Here is a 14,907-nt window from a genome sequence, read left to right as displayed (position 1 = left end):
ACTGCTGGAAGACTGATGTCACACATTCTTCATCTCACTTGAAACTATTGAATTTTCCCTGTTTTTTTCCTCCATTGCATATTGATGTGTACTTGTCATAATGCATGGTGTTCTACTCTGTCATATTCAAACCAGAGCATTCATTTCATTATGGAAAACTAATTTTTAGAAGTGCTCTATACTGTTGTGAAGATTTTTGTGACGTGTGAAAGCAAAAAAATACAACATTACTGAATGAGTGAGAGAGGGAAAGAAATTTCCTCTTTGCAGCTGAAATCTCAGTGCCTAAGACACTCAGGATATTTTCAAAATGTTTCACAGAAAGCACTATATGAAAGCAAGGCACTGCACCTTGTGCTTTGCAGGTCCCTGCTGAGTCAGGGCTCAAATAAGAGACTGTCGCCAACCCAAAATGATAGCAGACACAGTGTTTAAAAACAGAGCTTGCAGCTATCAAAGTTTGTTTTTTTCCCAGCGGTATTGTCCTGATATTGTGTTGTGTTAGATCCTTTGAGTAGTTTCTTCACAATACTCTCAGTGGGAGGCAAAAGCTAGACATGAGTAGGAGCTGGTAATTACCATGGTCTCACATTGCCCCAGGCACCCCTATACAAGAGCTTTAGGGCCAGAGATTAAAAGACCTAGTGAAATTAAAGAGAGAAAATTATAGTGGGCAGAAGATATTTTACCTTGCATTGTTGCACCGCTTCAAGATTAATAGAGGTGGAACAGACAGGGAGGGGTTTCTTTCTTTATTCCCTGGGTAATGTGTCTGCATTAGACAGCTCAGGAAGTTCAACAGTTGTTATGTCTATCTATCTGTTATTCAGATTCCTTTATTGTTTTGGGGAGCCTTTCACCACCACCGCAGAAAAGAACAGCACATTAAACAAAGATTACAGTTATAAAACAATATAAAGAAGTAAAATGGAGGACTCATTGAAAGGTGCAGGATCTGAAACTACTTTTAACTCATTATTTTTAAGGTGACTATATTTCAAGTCACCAACAAAGCTTCACTTTAAAACTTAGATCTTGCTTCATTTCTGTAAGAGGGCATCCTACTGTGTAAAACTCAGTTACGGGAGCTAAGAGTACACTGAGCTGCCTGGAAATCACTTAAGACTCTTGTAAATGTCCACTGATTAAAGCGTGAAAGCAGCAATGTTCATATATTACTTTTATTTGCTTTTACAGCCAGCTTAATGAGCTCTGCTTTTACACCAAGTTCCTGTCATACTGGTTTATAACTTTAGCTGGTGTGATGAGACACCAACACACTGGAAACTGCAGGGCCAGTCTCTCAACTAGGTAGAATATTCTGTCCTGAACCGTTGGAAGACTCACAGCCTATACACAGCTGAGACAGATAAAAAATATGAAGTTTTTATGATTGCTGTATATTTTGCAGGATTCCTGTGCTGCTGACATAGTACCATCCATTTTGGAAGGTGGAAAGCAGTTTGGTCTTTCAAGGAACAGCCACATTGCAGTTGCATTTGATGACACCAAAGTGAAAAACAGGTACGTTGTTTGCTTCAGCAATGACTTTTGGTGGAATAATGTCAAAATAAAATGCCCCTCCTAATACTCTCAAAAGCATCTCCCAAAATTATGAACATAATCTGAAAAAGATCACATCCTATGACTAATTCATTTCATTAACCAAACCTAAAATAGCATTAAAGCATGAAATCTAGGCAGTGAGTTGCCCACCTAAGTAGCTGTCACAAAACCAGTTTACCTCTTTCTTTGGGCACACACAGATCGCGAACACATTTTCAGAAAAACAAACGGAAGAATGGATCCCTGTCGTGCAACTGAGTTCATAGATTGCTTTTTCAGAAGAAAGTTTCTTTGTTCAGTAACTCAATAATTTCTTTTAATAAGAAAAACTTTTTTCCCTTTCCTCCAGTAGTTAAGATCAAGCTTGCACAGTAAACAAGCAAAATGACATCACCCCCATAAAGCATAACAATATATACATATAGATGTTGACATGCCAAGGAATTTCATGAACTGTGTATAAAAATGCTACTATTTTGAATGGATTTGTGAAGCTATAACTTGTTAATTATTCATTTTTCTCTGCATGCACGTGGTCATTAACAAATATGCCATGTCCCACCACTAAGCACTTCTGTTACCCTATTATTTACAAATCCACGAGGCTCACACTTATTTTTCCCTATAAAGATGTCGTACTGCGTATTTTCACATATGCTAATTTTAGAAAAGTAGGAATGATCCTGCCCTGATCATTTGCATGCAATGATTTTTCACATTTATATTATCAATTACTTTCAGGTACTGACTTCGAAGCCCAGCTTGAGCTAGGTTAGTGATGTGTTGCCAGTACAACCTTAGCATCTAGAGAATCGAAATAATTTCTTCACAGATTCTTTGCTGTAGAGGAGGTTCTTGGCATTACCATTCTGTCTGAGGGGTCAGCAGACCTGCTCAGACACAGCCTCATTTTCTGTTGGGAGAAATCAGAATAAGTATTTTATATCCTCATTGTAAACCCTTCTCTCTGCATCTTTAAAAGTTTTGCAACCTGTCTTCAGGCAATACAACTCATTAGAAATTCAACATTTGCCAGCTGTCACTACAGCTCTCTCCTCTTTGTGAGCATTGTGTGGATGATGAATAACACTGCTGGAATTTTACAAGTGCTGGGATTTTTCTAGCTTCTACAGCTGCAGCTGAGAATTATATCTTGAAATTCTATGCCAAGATTGCAGTTTTGTATTTCCACAGTAAAGCGACTAATGAACACTCACATGTTAGGGATCAGATATATGTGAAATGCAAGTTGCATTTAACCAAATTATTTTTCTTGAACTCTAATGGACACTAACTGTATAATTATTTTAAAGGAACATAAAAAGGTAAAGCAGATGAATTTATCTACTCCCTGTCTCCAAATATCTTTTCCTTGGTTACGGTTTTCCTGTTTGCTTGATTTCTAGACTTACAATTGAATTTGAACTCCGAACAACAGCTGATTCTGGCTTGCTGTTTTATATGGCCCGCATCAACCATGCTGATTTTGCTACAGTTCAGATAAAGAATGGTCTGCCTTACTTCAGTTATGATCTGGGGAGTGGAGACACCAACACAATGATTCCAAACAAAATAAATGACGGCCAGTGGCACAAGGTATGATAGTCTCTAATGCTAGGTTATTCTTTGTAATGCTAAGAGTGAGCTTTATTTTGCCCTAAGCTGTTTTCCAATGTAACTTACACAAGCCAAACTTTACAACTAAGGTTTTCTGGAAAAAAAAAACATCTAGCAAAATTTGAGTCTTCAGGTTTACTGGTACACAGAAATTTGTCCTTCAGGGAACATATTTCTGGACATATTTAAAATATGTCCCATTTATGGTAAGGAACTGCAGGAAATGTTCCTTCCTGCCTAATAGGGCTCAGGTGAGTACCAGCTCATGATGATGGAATACATCATTAAAGCCAGTTGTTTCTACATTAATAATGTCATTGTTAAGCCCTAGTGCTAAGAATAAAGAAAAATAAAGAGGAAAAAAAAAAGAGATAACAGGTAAGTAAACCTTCCCTGGATTATTAATTCATTGGGGAATGAATATGATATACATGGATGTATTTGACAGCTCCATCTGTGACTTTATGAGGGGGAGCATTACATGCAATGCCTGTGGCATTTAGATGCTAAGAGAAGAAATCACATCACAACCGTGAAATTTCGTATTTAGTGGGCAAAGACAACAAACACATAGTATATTCATCAGGTAACATGCTGGAAAGCACCAGTAAAGACAGTAAAGAAAAGAATATATATAACTATGTTTTCAAATTATATACCATAAGATATACTGATTTTGTACAGATGTTTGGAAATTCACCATCCACATCTCATCACCAAATGAAAAAAAATCTAATCGCATTTTCTCTTACACTTTAATTGCTTCATTCCCACTCTCTTCTCCAGAAATTTTATTTTCACTGGATTTTTAGCCATGAACTATTTTGATGGTACCAACTGCTCTATACCAAGTTATTTCATAAGGGGAAAAATGACGTTGTATTCATCATTTATGTGTTTTATACAATATAATGTCTAGGAGCACTGGCAGTAGACTAAGGCCCCTTCTTGCTAGTCCTTCTGAACATACAGAAGAGATATGTTTTCCTTCTTTAACCGTGTCCTCTTTATTCTAAGAGAAATAACTGGAGCATGTATTTCTTAATGGAAGATTGTGCCCTTTGGGCATATAGCTTGACACTCCACAAGAGAGGGTCCCTTGTTGTAGATCCTATTTCTGTAGGGGAGAAAGAAGAAAATTCCCAAAAAGGACAAGAAAATCCATTTTGAGAGGGGGGAGGAGGGAAAGGCAATGTCTTTAAGAAAAGGCCACAGTCTTTGTTTCTAAGAAAGCAGGAGCTTTTCCTCAAAATAATCCTTTTAATGACAACCTTTTCTCCATATGAAATGATTTAGGTTAAAACATTTCCAGGCCTACAGAAGCCACATCATGCTGCTGCTATCTTTATAGGTTCTCTGCAAGAGCGTCTGTTCGCAATTCCTGTCTCACTCACCTAATCCTTCTTCTGCCCATGGTGTAGTTATCCATCTCAAATTTACAGTTGCCTGTAAACACCAAGTTCAGTCCCTCACCTTCAGGCCACCGTTGTCAGTGTTCAGTCATTCCCACTGCATGACAGATATGCTGCCACACCGAAGCAGAAGCAGCCACACTAAAGAAAAGCCAAAAAATGCTCTTTGTCTCTCTTTGCTGCTCTAGTGAGCCACCTACTGTGCTGTTTAGAAATCCACTAACATGCATGATGCATTTATCCCTTTTTATGCAGAACCATTATTATACTGATCTGTAGAGGTTTCAGTATAAACCTTTGGAAAGACACTGGCCTGTGGTTGCTGGGGTAGGATTTACTCAGCTCTTCAGCAACTGCACTTCCTCCATGCAATTCACAGCCCATTTGTCTGAACAGAAGCCATAATACCAACCAAACATTGCTGGTCTTATATTTGCTCTAGCATGAACTATGATCTGAGGCATGTCCAAGCTAGTGGAATCATAAATTCAGTATTGTCTGCAAATGTGTGCTGCAATAAAGATTTGCAACCAGTGCCATTAACATTCAGAATTTACTGTTCTCAGTCCTTAAAACTGCTGCCTAATTCCAGGAAAAAATTATTGTGCCATGCCTATTATAACACAGCAATGAAGCTTTTTAAAGGAACCTCAAGTCTTTTCAGTAATTCTACTAAATAATAGTCCTGATGCCTCCTAATCCAGATGCAATTAAAAGACAGTCAAATGTTTGCATAAATGTTTGCATTGCTCAGGAGCTTTGTTCCATAAATATCATTCATAGTTGCTGCCATGATACTTCTGTAACCACTCCTACTACTTTCTCCTGTATTGTTACACATCTTGGTCTGTAAGGCTGGTTAAAATCTCGAAATGCTTTGTTGTCAGAAAACTATCTGTAATTGTATTGCATTTGTGTGTCTTTCCAGATAAAAGTAATTCGAGCAAAGCAAGAAGGAAACCTTATAGTAGATGATATTTCGAACAGGACTGTTAGCCCCAAGAAGGCCGATATATTAGATGTTGTAGGAATGCTGTATGTTGGAGGATTGCCCATTAATTACACAACCAGAAGAATTGGTCCGGTAAGCAAATTTGTTTAGGTTATCTTACACTCCATAAGTATGTCTTGATTGGTACCCATGTCTTTCCAGTTTTGTCTTGTTTTGCTTTCCCCTCAGATTGCTCAAGAATATGGATAAAATGGACCTTAGTAGAGGTACACTACATCCTTTCACTCGGAATCCAGTTAATGCAACAAATAATAGAAATAGAAATAGCAGAGTTACTTACTCTTTTGGAAAAACAAAGTTCACTTGTATCCACTTGGATCACTGAGTAGGTAGCATATAGGTTCCTGAGTACCACTTGCCCTTTCTTGTTGCTGTAATTCATCTAGCAACAAACGCTAATAAACAGAAAGCACCTCCTACCAGAAGCAGCAGAAGGCAAAATTACCCTGGGCAAAGTACCCAATAGTACTGCCACTCTAGTAATCAGTTTTGTATTGGTATTACTAAAAGAGGAAAGAATGTGTTTTGAAGTAAGGCCATGAAAATTCTGCTGTCCTCTTTCTGTTTCCAAATCAAATGTGCATATTTATCACTGTTTAGGTTCAAATGGCCAGCTTCCATGCTTACACGGAAGATACCTTGAAAAACAGAGAGCTCAGAGAACTGAATATAACTTTGGCCTAAACTTTGTAGAATTAGCTAGGAATACTCTAGTCTCTCACCCAAGCTGTTTACTGCATCTATCTGCACAATTTCATGTCAATCATTTCACTTTCTTGAGGCTCTTCCAGCCTCACCAGATACATCAGTATCTGAATCAGAGAAAAACCTCTTCCGTGTCTAATTTTTCTCTGTGCAGAGGGTTCTTTCAAAGAAGAAGCCAGAACTTCAGTGAATTTAATTATAGTGAATAACAAATTAGCCATCTAGTGCAGCACAATTCAGATACACAAAAGATGGAATATGAGTAGCAGCTCTGTCTGAATTCATCCTGGATATTTATACAGAATCAGTAAAGAGAAGGCAAAAGTACAAATCTGATAAGGGAACAAAACAGACTCGCAAAGAAATTGCAAGTGGGTAAATACCACTGTACTAAGATGATTACGGATGGCAAATACTAGTCTATAAAAAGGCAAGAGCCCCCCAATTTGGGTGGACAAAATAAATACAGAAAAGGAATTCCTAGATCCTGCTTAAGTGATTCCCTGTAATAACTCATGGACATGGAATAACGGGTATGAGCAATGACTCTACATCTGAGAGTTGTGTTCCATAAAGAAAACTGACCTGTAAGATCATGTTTCTCAGCAAATAATGAGTTGTGCAGAACGCCCAAGCAGAGGCAGATCTACTGATAATTTGGATTTACCAAGACAAATCTGAGACACTGAAAAACAAAAGCAATACCTAATTAACCGCAACATATAATTCATAGTAGTATCAAATTGTGCTCTTTGAAATATATCTGCAATTTACAAATACTAATCTAAGGAGAAAGATAACACTAAATCCTTACCTATTGCTCTTTGTCAGAAGTAATGGAGGGAACCCATGCAGATAAATGGCTCAGTCTGGCAATAACAGTCATGTCAGATCCTGATAGTCTTAAATGCTTTGGGACTTAAATGATGCCGTGACTTCAAATGCCATGTAAAAACCAGTGCTTGTCTCCCAATCATTCTCAATAAAATACACACCCAGTGATGTATTAAGAGAGTGTTGTGTTGTAGGCTTCATGTAAAGGCTCTGAGGCAAATTAAGTTGAAAGGATATGTTATCTTAATTAAGACTTTCTTCTAAACACAGCCTTTTTAGACACCAATCTATTATATAACCAGAGGTGGGTTGGCTTTCTATTCAGTACCTACTTGTTCGGCTTCAGCAGAAGTATGCAAAACTCTGCTTTCAGCAACAGAGGTTATATTACCTGTTACTGTGCTAAAGTATAACCAGATTTGCTTTTCCATAAGCAAAGTGAAATTTTAAACTAGAGTATGTTATTGAGTTGTTTACAAATCTTGCATTTCTGTGATTTATTCTTGCAGTGAAGATGATAAGTTTTGTTTTCTTTTCTGGCGTTTTTCTTTTTTGATAACAAAACTTGTTGATCTGGAGATGACTTTCACTTGGAAATTACAAAAAGGTCTATTTATGAAGAATCTGAGAGAAAGGATTGTTCAGCTCAGAACTGAATTTATTCGGTGATATTGCTCAAGTTCTCGTGAAACTTTTGTAGAGGTGTATTTAGCTGTAATAAGCTATATCATTTCACCGTACATACAGCTTTGATTTGCAAGAAAATTCTTGGAAATTCTTTCAATTACTAGTCAGAATATTGTTAGAGAAGGTAGTGTGCAGAGTCAAGACTTGTCTGTGCAGATACTCCTCTATTCTTTCTGTATTTGCTCATATTTCTAGGCTGTATTTTATACACAGATGTTTATTTTACTCTTTTCTACTGCACTGCTTAATGAATATATCTTCTTTTTCTTTCTCAAAGTATGTGTTTTATCATTTTGTTATCTCCCTCTGATACCTCTGATTTGACTTTTCTAATTCTAAGTCAAAGATCAAAGCCCTTGTCTGTATCTGAGAATCAAAATGCAGCTTCTCCACACCTTGGAGGGGAAAAGGGAGGGAAAGCTCTGGAGGAGATGCCAGTGGCTTCCAGAGGTCCCACTGGGATGCTCTGGTCACACTCAGGGTAGCCCAGGGTGTAGCCTAGGTAGCCCCTCACTCCTGCCCCAGGTAGATCTTGGGTACTTACACCACCGTTTTAAGTGTGCACACACCACCCACTGGGAGTCAGAGTCGTGTGTGCCCCGTGCAGAAGCCAAACTGGAGCTGCAGTTTGCTGCCCTGCACAGGAGCCTCCTTATACCTAAGTACCTCCCACGCCTCCACTTGCCTCTCTGACCAACAGAGTGGCGCTTATTATTGTGGTCATCAGACTATGTACAGTCAACAACCTTTACATGGGGTTGTTCATTTTGGTAGCTGCTTACCTGCATTACCTCTGCCTTACCATGCGACATTAGGCCCACAGTAAAGTGACTAAAGGAATAAAAAAAAAAACCAAAAACAAAAAAACCCTAGTAAAATTACCAGGAGCCCAGAGAACTATATTCAGTATCTTCATCTACTTGCAAACCCCATAACCTAGTCAATTAAAAAGGTAAAGTATAGACCATTAAATTCCTGCATTGCTGATGTAATTTGCTATGTTTCATTATGCGGTGTATTATTTTATGTCCCCTCCATTAAGCCAAATAGATGTGACTCAGACCACATCACTGAAAAGTAATGTAATTCATCCTTAGTATGACTAAGATTAGATTCCAATTACAATCAGATATTAAGCATTAGCCATGTAAAATTCAAGTTTTATTCATTTCCATAAATCCAGCAGAGAAGCAGAGGAAATGTACTTTTTGATTGCATACTTTAGGCTTACTTTCAGAGTTATACATTTTATTTGAAATATTGACTGCAGGTCATCTACAGCATCGATGGCTGCATCAGGAATTTTAAAATGACGGAATCGCCTGTTGACCTGGACAATCCAACTTCCAGCTTCAGTGTTGGGAAATGCTTTGTCACTGCCCAGAAGGGAACATACTTTGATGGAACAGGCTTTGCCAAAACAGGTAATGAACAACAATTTCTGCTGATAGGCAAAGAACAGAGAAAGAGGAGATTCTGCTTTCAAAAACTCACAGTGCTACCTAACTCCTGTTGGTTGGAGGCAAAATGACACCACTATTTGAAACTGTCATTGATCATTTTTGGTTATATCTTGCCTAAGTATAGACTATATGACTTTCCAGGAAGGTCTCACACTAAGCACAACCACCATAACAGTTATTTACATGATTTCACATGAAATGGAATGCATTAATAATGCTTAGGTACTTCACATCACTCACAACAAACTTTGTGTGATTATTAGGAATAATATATTAAATGCTTTTTTTCATTTTATTATGCTTCCTCTCTCCAAGTTGGTGCATACAGAGTGGGAACAGACTTGCTTGTGGAATTTGAATTCCGTACAACACGAATGAATGGTGTTCTTCTAGGAGTCAGCAGCCAGAAAATGGATGGGCTTGGCATTGAATTAGTAGATGGAAAAGTGAGTAGAAAAGCGGTTTTGTCTCTTTATAAAGACTAGTTTTAGACAGCACAGGTACTTTAAATGCAAGGTTACTACTCCAATCTCAAGGCATCTCAAACAATATCAGGGTTTTCCTTCATGCAACACTTGTCATTTTCCATACATCTATAAGCTCTTAACACTTTCAAAAGATACTTAAACAATTCTGTTATATTTGAGTTTCCTAAAATGGCAACACCAGGTCTTAAATTAATGACTATATGAGAGATTTTGAGGAAAGGCTTTGTCATTAATAATACCAGTCTCTTGTGTATATCTTTTATTTCAGAGTCTGGAAAAACAGTCATTAATCTGTCACTATAGAGAGCCTGAGGGTGGGGGTGGGGCTGTGAAACACTCTAAGACCTAAAAATGGAAAAATGACAACTTATACAGCAATTTTGTTGATTTCCACTTGTGTTTATCTCAGTGACATAACACAGATCCCAGAGGGAGAGCAATCCACATAGAGTCTGATATTAAATTAGAGTGTGTGTACAGTCAGACCATCTTGGGTTTACACAAACAAAAAAAAAAACAAACAACCAAACCAACCAAAAAGAACTTAAGAACTGTTTTGAAAACTGGCTGACTTCCATGTCATGCTTTTTCAGGTGATGTTTCACGTTGACAATGGTGCAGGCCGATTCTCTGCTGTCTATGAGCCAGATTCACCAGGCAGCTTGTGTGATGGACAGTGGCACAAGGTTCTTGCAAACAAGATCAAACACCACTTAGAGCTGACTGTTGACGGCAAACAGGTGGATAGTAGCAGCCCAAACAGGGCCTCAACCTCAGCGGATACTAATGACCCTGTCTTTGTCGGAGGTTATCCTGGTGAGCATGTAACACAGAAATTATGCTTTACTTATGCCCTAGTAACAGTGCCTCACTAATGGCTTAAGTGCAATTAGGACCAGTGTATTAAGGATGATGGGCAAGACTGGCCAAGTGTGTATCAGTTGTCATGGATGCTCATTTCTGCATCCAGCTGCATTTCAGAACAAGAAGTTAGGAACTTAGGAATATGAACAACAGCTTACACAAAGAGGTGAGAAGACACCATCTCTTCTTGATTAATGTCTTTGCTTGTGGTCTGCTGGTTTTTAAAGGAAAAAAAATAATCAAAATTTGCTAATCAGTATTCTGGAAGCCCTTGAGAGAACTGCTTTATGCAGAGGTGATTGAAGAGGATCGAGAACTGAGCTGACCTCTGTAGCTAGCTTTATCTTCCACTGAACTGATAATGAATGCTAGTATTCATCTCTTCATAGACAGTAAATAAGTTTATCTAACAGTAGTTTGCTTTCTGAAAACACAGTTGATATGTTTAGAAAGCACAATTTTGTTGCTTTTATAATAAAGTTTCACTCTAACTTGCAAACAAAAAAAGTGAAGTAAGTTTGCAGTATCTGTCTACTCTAGTGAATACTGAGGGCAATGGCAAGACACCTCTTGAGTTAATTCCTAAATTATTTTCTGGAAGTTGTTTTTTCCCCCATTCTGATGTGCGATACAGTGCATCCAAAAAGCCTTCTCCCTCAAGCTCCAGAACATTTTAAAAAATGTCCCTGATACTGACATATGAGAGTTGTACTGCAGTCACAATGACTATTCATAAGGACCAGCAACCTTGTGCCAGAAGGAAAAGAGCTTTGTTGCAGCCTTATTAAAACAAAACAAGATCCTATATAGGAACTAGCACTAAAGAAATACTGCAGATGGAGTTACTAACTCATTCTGGACTGTGTGTCAAGAAGTATATTGTAAGAGAAACAAATCGCAGTAACACTGCAGTCTGTACATACAAGCCTACCCTTATATCATGTTAAAGTGACATTCCTGAGTTGACACATGACAAACTATGAAATTATTAAATAAACCTACTGCACATGTAAACACTTCACACTTCTTTTGCCATCTAGTCTAGCTCATCCAAGATTTGTTTTAATATTCCCAATACCTGGACAGCTTCATCACCAATTTGAAACACAGTATCATGGGATTTTTGAAAATTAGCAAGCCTTTGTATTTTCCAGTTCTCTTGAGGCTTCTCCTAGCTGCATAAACAGTGCAAAACATTCATAAACCAGCCAGAATTAGCTGATGGAGAATTTTCTGTGTAGAGAAAATTTTCAGCACCACAGCATGGACAAGAATATAAATTCCTGAGTACCCATAAAAACTATTACTCGTCTCTTAGTATCACTCTTCACTGTGCAAGGAGTGACAAATGGATTCAGCCATCTCATCCTCTGTGAAACAGAATAATGCTATAGGCAATCTGTCTTCTACAGATGTAAAGTTATTTCTGCAACTCTTACTTTATCAGTCCCATAGATTTGTATCGAAGTGCATCCCAGTAGCAGCCCGGTAGCAGAGCACTGAGAAACAAGTTGGGCCATGAATTTCAAGCAACTGAGAGAAATAATTCCAGTTTCCCAGTCCAACCACTCTCACTTCTATCCCCTCCTTTAGTGGAAGAGCTGTACTCAAATCCTTGGCTTTACTATCATCAAGAAAAAAGTCAGCATGCTTGAAAACTGTCAAAACAAGTCCATAAATGTCCCTTGAAGTCCATCCTGGGAACTGGCTTTTTTCTGACATTAAAGCCAAGACTTGCATCCCTTTTGGCCTTTTTTTTCTCTGTTATTTTGTGGATAAATAGCTTGAGAACTTGAATATCTGCCGGACTAGCATGTATGCATCATACACCACTTATAGCTAGCAAGTTGCATCCATGATTTACAATGGCAGTTTAAATGTGTTCAGATTCTGCCACTGTCATAGAAAGACAGAAAAACAAAACAAGACTAGATTATTGTCTGAGATAAACATTTATCACATTTACTTATAATGTTTGTAATTTTTTTACTAATTAATATATACAGCAAATAAAACATGTATTACTGGGGACATCTGTTTTCCTGCAGGACTCTCAAAGAACAAAATTAAGTATCAACTCAAACTAACGCAGTTCCTTTTTTTCCCTTCCTTCAGATGGCGTGACCCAGTTTGGGCTGACTACTAATATCCGTTTTAAAGGATGTATTCGATTTCTGAAGCTCACCAAGGGTACTGCAAAACCTCAAGAGATTAACTTCAGCAGAGCTTTGGAGCTGAAGGGTGTTCAGCCACTGTCGTGCCCTGCAAACTAACTGTCCTTCAGTCAGTATGGGTTTGTTTATATAGGCACCTCAGATTTAAAAAAAAAATCTATACCTACATTGCATTCATAATAAAATGTTTTTATGCAAGTATTTGAGTAGTGTTTATGGTATATTCAAATGTCTAATTGAACAGACCTCAGAAGAATTCATGAACTAACCTCTTCCCCTGCCCCCCACTCATCAAGGGAGTAGAGCAATAATTTCTTTATATCCCTTTTCTTATAGTTGAAATGCAAATGTTTCATCATTCTTGTGATGAGTGAGACTACATATTATGCAAGTTGTTTCAGTTTTATGAAACATAGGATCACAGAATATCTCAAATTGGAAGGGACCCATAAGGATCATTGAGTCCAACTCCCTTAAATGCTCCCTAAATGCTTTTGGTGAAGTACATCTGTAAACTTGTATTCCTTTACTATTCTAAATACAATGCACTTGTGTGCATGCACAGCTCTGTCCTTCATTAGCATATTACTTTGCTTCAAAAAATTATGCTTTGGTCACTCCTGAGAGCTATTAGAAAATTCTTCTGACCATAATATTTCCCATGAAGTTTCACTGAGAAAACCAAAACTGTATGTAGTCTACATGGCCACTGTCATGCTATAACTATGCAACCAAGTGCAGGAAGGAAAATGTTACAACTTAATGTATTTGGGATTATTGAAGAAAATATGTTGCACCTAAAATCCCTGCTATATCATTTGAATAGCACTGGATTTTAACAGAGGTTATGTTGTTTGATGTTGGGAGATTGAGTTTCTAATGGAGGGAGTATAAAACCAGCTTCTATTACTTACTTCAAAATACAGTTTTAAATGATCCTTAATAAATAAAGTTTGATACTGCCTGTCTCTCCCAACTACACATGATATTGAAGTTGCACATAGCAAAATTCGCAAACCCAGTTTTTAAATGAAGATTGAAATCTTGACACTTGGAGCAGAATGGTGGTGAAGCAGGAGAATCCCAGAGATTATTAGTGCACCACCTACCACTAATCTCTACTGTTATCCTTTTAATGAAAGCCTTACTTTAAAAGCAGCTTCCAAAGTTCAACTCTACTGCTTCTGCTTGATGCTGTTAGTTTGTGAGGAATACTGAATGCAGAAGCCACCCTAGATGATCTTCCCTAAATAAAATTTATAGTTCTCTGTGGAAACATAGATGGAGAGATGAAAGTTGCTGCCTAGATTCTCACTAAAATGTCAGATCCTAGTGATTTTCCTCAGTGCTTTGTATGTTTTAGAGGACTATGAAATCATCACTAAAGTGTGGATTGTTTCAAATTGTTAAACTGTACTTTTGCAAAGTTGTGATATAGAACAGCTACTATATGAACGTAAAAAAAAACTAGCTACACAAAAGAAAAAACCCTAGCAGTAAGGTAGCAGAACCATGCAATTAAAAGAAAAGAGGGTCTTTAATTATTTTTTTCTGCCCATAGAGGGCCTTGAATACACATTTTCAGAACAACTTCTGACATTACTAAAAAAGGCAGTGCAAAATATGTGCATAGGCTAGCTGAAAAACTTGTGCTTGACAGTGAGCACTCCTGCAGGAGTGCTTTGTATTTTACAAAAGGCCTCCTTGGCTTACAATGTTTCTTTAAACTGCCATGGGGGGAAAAAAAAAAGGACACCTTTACACTGGGAAAGTGCATTAAAGAGATGATAGTAAATATGTATACTGCCACTCTAATGGCATCATTGACTACCATCAATCAGATACACCTGAAGAAAAACTGTCTAACTCCTGTGAAGCCCTGAAATAATTGCCTTCAGCAAGTATTCTGGTTTTAGTTGCAATTGGCCCTTAATGTTAAGAAACAGTTGATGGCCATGCAGTGTTGCCCATGTTCAAAGTGCTAACAATTAGCAAAGCATGCATTTGTCTCTGAAAAAGCCTAATTATGGGACACATACTGCCTTTAACTTCTACATGGTAGTGCTTCTAACAAGCACAATGTAA

The 14,907-nt window shown here is 37.7% G+C and overlaps 1 protein-coding gene across 2 annotated transcripts in view; it reads left to right on the top strand.

The window, feature by feature from the left end:
* The window catches only part of LAMA2 (laminin subunit alpha 2), a 352,955-nt gene extending 339,941 nt beyond the window's left edge, over positions 1 to 13,014 (top strand). For both annotated transcript variants that reach the window (XM_050315959.1, XM_050315958.1), the window contains exons 57-63: positions 1,412 to 1,524; positions 2,973 to 3,162; positions 5,524 to 5,679; positions 9,104 to 9,257; positions 9,612 to 9,742; positions 10,378 to 10,600; positions 12,764 to 13,014. In XM_050315959.1, coding sequence (XP_050171916.1) covers positions 1,412 to 1,524; positions 2,973 to 3,162; positions 5,524 to 5,679; positions 9,104 to 9,257; positions 9,612 to 9,742; positions 10,378 to 10,600; positions 12,764 to 12,921 — 1,125 coding nt within the window. In that variant the 3' untranslated portion in view covers positions 12,922 to 13,014. The remainder of the gene's footprint in view (positions 1 to 1,411; positions 1,525 to 2,972; positions 3,163 to 5,523; positions 5,680 to 9,103; positions 9,258 to 9,611; positions 9,743 to 10,377; positions 10,601 to 12,763) is intronic.
* Positions 13,015 to 14,907: the final 1,893 nt, after the last annotated feature.

Source organism: Myiozetetes cayanensis, unplaced genomic scaffold, assembly GCF_022539395.1.
Source record: "Myiozetetes cayanensis isolate MyiCay16 unplaced genomic scaffold, myiCay2020 scf2-11, whole genome shotgun sequence".
In the NCBI taxonomy this organism is placed as follows: Eukaryota; Metazoa; Chordata; class Aves; order Passeriformes; family Tyrannidae; genus Myiozetetes; species Myiozetetes cayanensis.
The sequence above is the reverse complement of the archived record's forward strand: the minus strand, read 5'-3'. Positions and strand labels throughout refer to the sequence as shown.